The sequence below is a fragment of the Triticum aestivum genome, chromosome 7B (assembly GCF_018294505.1).
Source record: "Triticum aestivum cultivar Chinese Spring chromosome 7B, IWGSC CS RefSeq v2.1, whole genome shotgun sequence".
NCBI classification, from domain to species: Eukaryota; Viridiplantae; Streptophyta; class Magnoliopsida; order Poales; family Poaceae; genus Triticum; species Triticum aestivum.
The window spans coordinates 682,456,040-682,465,914 of record NC_057813.1 but is presented as its reverse complement, the minus strand read 5'-3'; the positions used below and the strand labels follow the sequence as shown (position 1 = coordinate 682,465,914).

The following is a 9,875-nucleotide window of genomic DNA, read 5'->3' as shown; positions in this document are numbered from 1 at the left end:
TGGATGCCCTCCCTCCCCTCCACTATATATAGGGGCAGGGGAGAGGGGGGAGGCGCAGCCTTGCCCCTTCCTCCAAGGAAGGGGTGCGGCTAAGAGGGGGGAGGAGTCCATCCTCCCCAAGGCACCTCGGAGGTGCCTTCCCCCTTTAGGACTCTCCCCTTTTTCCTATATCTTGGCGCATGGGCCTCTAGGGGCTGGTGCCCTTGGCCCATGTAGGCCAAGGCGCACCCCCTACAGCCCATGTGGCCCCCCGGGGCAGGTGGCCCCACCCGGTGGGCCCCCGGGACCCTTCCGGTGGTCCCGGTACAATACCGATGACCCCGAAACTTGTCCCGATGGCCGAAACAGGACTTCCTATATATAAATCTTTACCTCCGGACCATTCCGGAACTCCTCGTGACGTCCGGGATCTCATCCGGGACTCCGAACAACATTCGGTAACCACATACAAACTTCCTTTATAACCCTAGCGTCATCGAACCTTAAGTGTGTAGACCCTACGGGTTCGGGAGACATGTAGTCATGACCGAGATGTTCTCCGGTCAATAACCAACAGCGGGATCTGGATACCCATGTTGGCTCCCACATGTTCCACGATGATCTCATCGGATGAACCACGATGTCAAGGACTCAATCAATCCCGTATACAATTCCCTTTGTCTAGCGGTATGGTACTTGCCCGAGATTCGATCGTCGGTATACCGATACCTTGTTCAATCTCGTTACCGGCAAGTCTCTTTACTCGTTCCGTAACACATCATCCCGTGATCAACCCCTTGGTCACATTGTGCACATTATGATGATGTCCTACCGAGTGGGCCCAGAGATACCTCTCCGTTTACACGGAGTGACAAAATCCCAATCTCGATTCGTGCCAACCCAACAGACACTTTCAGAGATACCCGTAGTGTACCTTTATAGCCACCCAGTTACGTTGTGACGTTTGGCACACCCAAAGCACTCCTACGGTATCCGGGAGTTGCACAATCTCATGGTCTAAGGAAATGATACTTGACATTAGAAAAGCTTTAGCATACGAACTACATGATCTTGTGCTAGGCTTAGGATTGGGTCTTGTCCATCACATCATTCTCCTAATGATGTGATCCTGTTATCAACGACATCCAATGTCCATGGCCAGGAAACCGTAACCATCTATTGATCAACGAGCTAGTCAACTAGAGGCTTACTAGGGACATGGTGTTGTCTATGTATCCACACATGTATCTGAGTTTCCTATCAATACAATTCTAGCATGGATAATAAAGGATTATCATGAACAAGGAAATATAATAATAATACTTTTATTATTGCCTCTAGGGCATATTTCCAACAGGTTCACCTTGTTGTGAGGTAGAAGCTTCCACTTGGACGGACGAGGTACTCTCCTTCACCTCCGTTGGTCGAATCATTCCAATAGACAAGTCTTGGATTACTTCCGAAGGGTCTTTGTCTCCTACATCAATTGGCAATTGCTCTACTTGCGAGCCATTAGATTCATCAAACTTCACATCTACTGTCTCTTCAACCTTTCGGGTGAAACTGTTGTAGACACGGTAAGTGTGCGAGTTTGAGCCATAACCAAGTAGGAAACCTTCATGAGATTTAGGAGCAAATTTAGAACGAAGATGCTTATCAAGAATGTAACACTTTGAGCCAAATACTTGAAAGTATCCAACTTGGGGTTTGTTACCGGTGAGAAGCTCATATGCCGTCTTGCCGAGAAGCTTGTGAAGATACAAGCGATTCGTTGCATGACAAGCTGTCTCAACCGCTTCCGCCCAAAAGTGTTTTGGAGTCTTGTACTCATCAAGCATCGTTCTTGCCATCTCAATAAGAGTCCGGTTCTTCCTCTCAACAACTCCATTTTGTTGAGGCGTGTACGTAGCCGAGAACTCGTGTGAAATCCCTTCTTCATCAAGGAAGGTATCCACATTTGCGTTCTTGAACTCCGTTCCGTTGTTGCTCCAAACTTTCTTGATCTTCACTTCAAATTGGTTTTGGGCCTTCCTAGCGAAGCTCTTGAAGATCTTTTGGACCTGCGATTTATCATCAAGAAAGAACACCCACGTAAATCTTGACAAATCATCAACTATGACTAAACCGAATGAGTTACCACCGAGACTCTTGTAGGCATTAGGACCAAAGAGATCCATGTGAAGTAGCTCGAGCGGTCTTCTCGTGGTCATGATGTTCTTCACGGGGTGGCTTCCTCCAACTTGTTTTCCTGCTTGACATGCACTACAAAGTCTATCCTTGTCAAATATAACATCTTTCACTCCAAGGATATGATCACCTTTAATAATCTTATCAAGATTCTGCATGCCCACATGACCTAACCTTCTATGCCACAACCAGCCTTTTGAGGATTTAGCAATTGAGCAAGTTCTAGGTTGAGCCTTTTTAGTGAAATCAACAATGTAAAGATCATCTCTACGGATACCGGTAAAGACCATTTTATGATTATCTCTACGAAACACTTGGCAATGTACTTCAGTAAATAGGACGTTGAAACCAAAGTCAGCAAGTCTAGATACGGAAAATAAATTGTAGCCAAGCGATTCAACGAGCATAACATTTTGTATGGAGCTGTCATGTGAGATAGCCACCTTACCGAGGACAACCACCTTACCCTTTGAGTTATCACCAAAAGTGACATACTTTCGAGGGCCATCATTTTCAGCAAGCTCACGAAACATATCTTTGTCTCCGGCCATATGATTAGTACATCCACTATCAAGGACCCAATCCTTTCCTCCAGCCATGTAGCCGCGAAGATTAGCCATAAGACCAAAGTGTCTCATCGCATCATCAAGATCATAGTCACTATCATCATTCTCATCATAGTATCCATGTTCAACATCGTCTTGTGATGGATCAATTCCTAGAGAGGGTAATTCATTAGAAGTATGACCGTAACAATGTTCATCTCTATGAATTCTAATGACTTCGGAAATGATATTGCTAATAATTCCACCATCTCCTTTGGCACGCATGAGATCATGAAGCTCAAATAGACAATCATCAAACTTAGGATCACTAGTACTCATCCTATTCAAGGCAATAGACTTATGGAGAATCTCATCTAGATTTTTCAAGGAATAATTTGGGAATCGTTCCTCTAGAAATCTCCATATGGTGTAGGCACAATCAAGAGTAGGTAAGCTAGCAATCAAATTTTTGGGCAATCCTCTAATGATAAGATTGATAGTTCTAAGATTGCGAATCATGTCAAGATCCTCATTGGGAGAGGGATGCAAGGGATCACTAGGGGAAATGCAAGGACTAGTAATGTACTTGTTCAAGTGATATTCATTGAAAATCTCAAGCATCTCATTTTTTCCACTCATAAAAGTACTCTCCATCAAGTATAGGCAATCTATGTCTAATACTCCCCAATGTAGACTCATCCATCTTCCTCCAAAGGTGTTTAAACCAAAGCAATGGAGACCATGGCTCTGATACCAATTGAAAGGATCGAGAAGAGGTGTCTAGAGGGGGGTGAATAGACACTTCACAAGAAAAGTTGTAGTTTTTAAATTCTTTAAGTTGAAGTGGAGTTTTAGCACAAGTTCAAACATTCACAATACATATCAAGCAAGCATGACAAGAGTATATGAGCAGCGGAAAGTAAATCATGCAATTTGCAAGAATGTAAAGGGATGTGATTGGAGTGTGCAAACACAATTGGAGACACGAAGATTTTTTATCTGTGGTTCCGATAGGTGGTGCTATCGTACATCCACGTTGATGGAGACTTCAACCCACGAAGGGTAACGGTTGCGCGAGTCCATGGAGGGCTCCACCCACGAAGGGTCCACGAAGAAGCAACCTTGTCTATCCCACCATGGCTATCACCCATGAAGGACTTGCCTCACTAGGGTAGATCTTCATGAAGTAGGCGATCTCCTTGCCCATACAAACTCCTTGGTTCAACTCCACAATCTTGACGGAGGCTCCCAAGTGACACCTAACCAATCTAGCAGACGCCACTCTCCAAAAGGTAATAGATGGTGTGTTGATGATGAACTCCTTGCTCTTGTGCTTCAAATGATAGTCTCCCCAACACTCAACTCTCTCTCATAGGATTGGATTTGGTAGAAAGATGATTTGATGGAAAGCAACTTGGGAAAGGCTAGAGATCAAGATTTATGTGGTTGGAATGAAATATCTTGATCTCAACACAAGTGTGGGTGGTTCTCTCTCAGAAAATGTATGTTGGAAGTGTAGGCACGTTCTGATGGCTCTCTCCACGAATGAGGAGTGGGTGGAGGGGTATATATAGCCTCCACACAAAATCTAACCGTTACACACATTATACCAAACTTGGTGGGACCGAATCAGAAAACTTGGTCGGACCGATTCAGTACATATGTGACCGTTAGGCCATTTTGGTGGGACCGACAACTTGGTGGGACCGATTTCATTAGGGTTAGGGCATAACGTAATCTCGGTTGGACCGATTACTCAAACTCGGTGGTATCGATTTTGGTAATAAGCAAACAGAGAGTTGGTTAGGCAAACTCGGTGGGAGCGATTCGCTCGTCTCGGTGGGACCGAAGCGTTACGAAAAGGAAATAGAGAGTTTGCAATCCCATCTCGGTGAGACCAAGATCCCTATCGGTGAGACTGAAGTGACTAGTGTTTGTGGCAGTCGCTATGTCAAATGAACTCGGTGGCGCCGGATAGAATGTTTCGGTGGGGCCGAGTTTGACTCTTGGTTTGGGACATATGTAGATATGAGAAAGTGGTTGAGGGCTTTGAAGCATATCACTAAGCACTTTGAGCAAGCAAGCCATTAAGCAACACCTCATCCCCTCTTAATAGTATTGGCTTTTCCTATGGACTCAATGTGATCTTGGATCACTAAAATAGAAAATGTAGAGTCCTGAGCTTTGAGCTTGAGCCAATCCTTTGTCCTTATCATCTTGAAGGGGCTCCACATCCTCTTGTCCATGCCACTCCACTGTTGGACTTATCTGAAATATACTCGATGAAAGTATTAGTCCAATAAGAAATATGTTGTCATTAATTGCCAAAACCACCCAGGGAGCACTTGTGCTTTCAAGTGCCTTTTTGGATACTAATTTACTTGTCATATTCAAACGCAGTTATGGCCCGGGGGCTGGCAACGCACTTAGGAACAATCTTCTTGGTGCCAAGAATAGCGAAGTTCTTCGCCATAAGCCTTCCCGGCAACGATCTTGCCGGGAGCCGGTGTCAAGGACGACGAAGTTCTTCGCCATGAGCCTTCCCGAAAGTGTCGAGAACTCCAGAGTTCTCCACTAAAATCAAGCATTGAGAACATCAAAGTTCTCCGCTGAAAACTTAATACTTCCCGGCAACAGCCTTGCCGGGAGGAAGAAAGGAAACATAACCACACTCTAGCATCTAGATCTGTAGAGTTCTCTACCAGAAAATTTCCATGGAAGCAGACTCGAGGGTTGGCCAACGCCTTTGGAAGCAACTTTTTTTGGAAACGTGGTTATACACTATCATGACCCATGCAAAATTTGGCCCCAACTCCAGCGTCGAGCTCTTAGAGATCTCCGCTTAAGCTGGGCCTGAGAGTTGTGTTGGTGTAATGAGAACCAGGGGCCCACCAACATCTGAAGATGGGCCATGACAGTGCTCGGCAACGCCTGACAATCATTTTGCCAGCAAGCACTACTACCGCGCGGGGAGCGTCTCTCCCACGGCATGGATCAACACTCAAGCAAACCAACTAGAAGACGAAGACCCCTGGCAAGATCCCTGCCGGGGACGGCCGCAAGACCTCTTGCCGGGGATGGCCGCAAGGACCCCCGGCAAGATGCTTGCCGGGGACGACCACAAGACCCCCGGCAAGATCCTTGTCGGGGACGGAGGCGAGACCCCGGCAAGACCCTTGCCGGAGACATCTGCGGGGCCGCGGCCAAGCCCACACCTGCCAATGTTTCGCTACCCCATAGTCGTTCAGATGCGGCGACCAGCCCGCCAACTAGCCAAGCACCTGTGTGGTGGCATGTAGATCTTCGTGAAGACCCTGTCACCACACCAGCTCAGCAGCCAGCCAGCCAGCATGGCGCTCCATGCCTCATCATCTTGGACGCGTGTCGGAGCAAGGCGGGGCGGCGACGGACAAGACGAGCTTCATTGTCGTCCCCGATAAAGCAAGAGGGCATGTTGGCAGCGCATTAAATGCATTTATCCTATGGTGCCAAGTGATAAACTTGTACACTGTAGACACTTTCCACCTTCTGTGTGCCACCATGGCGACCCCTTTGACATATAAAAGAAGGCCCGAGGCATACTGTGGAAGGATTCAGACTTTTTTGACTGGGCATTGCACCGCAGCTAGTTCAAGAACTCAAATAAACAAAGACGAGCAGGACTAGGGTTTTACGCATCGTTTGCGCCCCGAACCTAGGTAAAAATCCCCTCGCGTTGATCTTCTCGACCTGCTCTTCGCGCAGCTCCACGCCCCGCCAACCGTAGAAGGGATCCCCCGGGACCCCATAGGTGTCGTTTCCCCCGACAAATAATGTTCAAGATGTTTTTGAAAAAATAACACATATAAGAAATGTACATGCTCTGTGTGCATGTGGTTTATATAGGCCATGTATCTTTTTTTGCATGGTAATACGTGTCTCGTTCATATCATAAAGAATAAAGTACAAGTCACGTAAAGACCGACATGACAAAACTGAAAAAACAGCAAAACATCTCTGAGCTTGACACCAACGCCCGTCACCTGCCTCCGGCACCACCACAGCAGCCACCGAAAAAAAGAATGACGAATCATCTCCTCACCCGAGCTCGATGCGGATCCATCACAGATATGCAGCTTTGCGGACCTCCAAGGTGGCTCACCAAAAGTGAAGCCCTTACCGTTGAACGAATCTGACCGGGGCAACACTCTGGACATGCCATCGAACTCCAGATTTGACATCCCACCACGACTAAAACGCCGAAGTAGGAAGCCATATCTGCCATCCACGAACCACGAGCGCAGCACATGCTCCATCTTCCAGATGTCGTCGATGCAGACCACAATCTGTATCCGCTCCTGGACTACCTCCCAAGCTCCGCGCCGACGCTGGAGCAAACGCCGTCGCAACGGCGAAGCCACGCAGACGCTGGAGCAAATGTTGTTGCAATGGCGAAGCCCGAGGATACAGGTCCATCATGAGGATGCTGCCGCCGCCACGCCATCCTTACTTGAACAGACTGGTTTCTAAATCCATCCCCAACCATAGGACCGATGGCCTCGTTAGGGAAGGATCTGAAGTATCTTTATTCAGCATTGTCATCGTCGCCGCCAAAGCAAAGACGATGAACAACCTAAAAACCTAGACTACGAGAGAGTAAAAGCGATCCACCCGCGTGGATTCGGTGACCCCCCTCACCACCGACGACCGAGGTCGCCAACGGAGGGGAGCCGCCGAAGAGCGGTGTTGGAAGATCGGCCTCCCCGTGCGGCGGCTAGGGTTCCAGCCGCCAAGGACGAGAGGAAAACATATAGACCATGTATCTGCTCGGTAAAGTGAAGCACAGATGTCTGAGTATAGAATGGGTGGTGTATATAGGTCATGTACCTGTTGTGTGTTGGTACAAAATCCACAGTTACTTCACACCTTTCTCTTCATGCCATACGATGTGGCTCTCGGCTGAGGTAGTTTGTAACTGTGTTTTGATTTCGTTGATGGTTGCATATACCAAGCAAATACTCCCTCCGTCCGGAAATACTCGTCGGAGAAATGCATAAAAATGGATGTATCTAAAATTAAAATACGTCTAGATACATCCATTCCTCCGACAAATATTTCCGGATGGAGTGAGTATATTCTTATTTCTAGATTCTTACGTTTTTCATATTTCTATATTTTCAGAACCGTGTGAGTGTGGCCCAAGTAGTTGGCAGTGGTGCGCGTATCACCGGTAATCAGCACTTGCGATCAGCGATCTACCTTGCACCACAGGGAATTATGACAAAACATAAACTTTATAACTCGCTACTTCAAGGTCTATACTCATTACGAAGATGAAGCTGGTGACAATTTCTCACAAAACAGGTCTTCAACAACAACTTCAGAACGAACTTTGGGCGCCTAATTCAACACACCGCAGGCCCAACCGCCGGCATCGCACTATCCCCGCATCATGTCGTCCTCCAACCTGCAGCGAAACAGAAGGGTCCGTTAGTACACTGCTTATACTCACATGAGAACAGGAACTTCACCAGGGCGGAAATGAGGTAATGCCATGGGCAAGAGGAAAGAAAACTGGCACATCCTATGCTTTTCTATTCCACAACATGCCACACATTCAGAAGGCTTCAGTTTACGGTTGATGGTATGGCACATTGACGTCGATACGGAACAGAGTTATGATTCTCAGAAACAGAAGTGGCCATGCAAAAATCATGAGACGGAACCACCGAGAAAGAATCAAGGATGTGCACATCCAGGGTAGATGAAGGAATCAAGCACAATCATCCAGGGTAGATGAGGTTGTTACAAACTAAAGTTGCATCACCCGAATTCGCATTATCATAGTCCGGAGGAAGAGATTGCCACCCTCATTACATCCAGTTCCTCAAAATAGCTGCTGTTTCTAGTTGCCCAGACCAATATTCAGACCAATGGTTATTGAATTTTGGGATAGTACTATCAAATCAAAATGTTATGAAGTTAAAAAAACGGATTACTTCTCACAAACAAATCATTCAGAATTTCAATTTGTCCGGTCTCACTCGTGGGATGATTTACATGGTGAAACAAACTTGTAAATTAACAGTCAACCCCCAATTCGGGTGAGTCAAGGGTAACCAGCTAAGTAATTGGCGGGTTTATTCGGATGAAAAAAGGATCTACTAATTTCCAAATTACTAATATTGCTCATATCGCAGGAATGTCCTAAGAAGACGTGCTAAAACCCGACAAACAAGTTCGTAGTCCCAAGGTCCACAGAACTCAATTTCGCAGGCCCGCAGCCGCAAAATCGACGGGGGCAGGCGCGCGCGCCGCAGATCCGACAGATCACACCGCGAGACAACAGGATCCAAGCCTAAGCCGTGCAGGCAAGAGGGAGACGCGGACGTACCTAGCCGGAGCCGACGATGATGTTGTTGATGGGGATGAAGATGAGCTTGACGAAGAACCCCACGAACCCCATGACGACGAACCCGATCGCCGTCCGCGCCGCCACCTTGGTGAACTCTGGAGAGCGAAACTGCGTCAGACCTGGACGGAAACAAACCGGATCCGAAGACCAGGAGGCGGAGGACGCTCAGCGGTTGAGGATTTACCCTTGCGGTCGGGCTTGTGGCAGCGCTTGACGAGGCGGACGCTGTCCTTGGCGAACTCGCGGAGGGGGTCCACGACGGAGTCGACGGCGTCCATGGCCGGCGGGCGAGATCTCCGAGCCGACGGCGACGAGGTCGCGCGCGTGAGGGGGAGGGTGGAAGCCGACGGGCGAATGCTGTTTGGATTTGTGCGGGTGGGTTTCGCGGATGGATGGCTTCTTTTATAAACTTTTTCTGCACAAAAGCGTGAACTGCCTGGATGGAAGTATTGTCAATGTTCGACTGCCGGGGAGGAATGCTTATCCTCAGCTTCCACGTCGCTCGGCCAATCTGAGACTGACACGTGTGCTCTGATTTGCAGTGGCTAAAGCTCTGCCCTCTTGCTGTGGGCCCTGGCAGGTGGGCCAACCATGTCAGACTGGGTGTCCGACTAGCTAAATAAGATACGAATAGATTTGTGGTGTGCGTTACAAATTAGCAGAATCGTGCCACCCATATTAAATATCGTCGCTGATTTATCATAAAGTTGTACTCCCACAAGTTGCAGCGGACTATTCCCTCTGTAAACTAATATAACATCATTTAGATC

General features: G+C 47.6%; 1 protein-coding gene across 1 annotated transcript; it reads right to left on the bottom strand.

Annotated features, from left to right (window-relative positions):
* Positions 1 to 7,965: 7,965 nt before the first annotated feature.
* Positions 7,966 to 9,562, bottom strand: LOC123160789 (protein transport protein Sec61 subunit gamma). Its single transcript, XM_044578621.1, has 3 exons — positions 9,290 to 9,562; positions 9,085 to 9,200; positions 7,966 to 8,157 (listed from the first exon to the last, which is right to left on the bottom strand). The coding sequence occupies exons 1-2, from the start codon at positions 9,381 to 9,383 to the stop codon at positions 9,085 to 9,087; spliced, it is 210 nt and encodes a 69-aa protein (XP_044434556.1). The 5' UTR covers positions 9,384 to 9,562; the 3' UTR covers positions 7,966 to 8,157.
* Between the last annotated feature and the right edge of the window lie 313 nt (positions 9,563 to 9,875).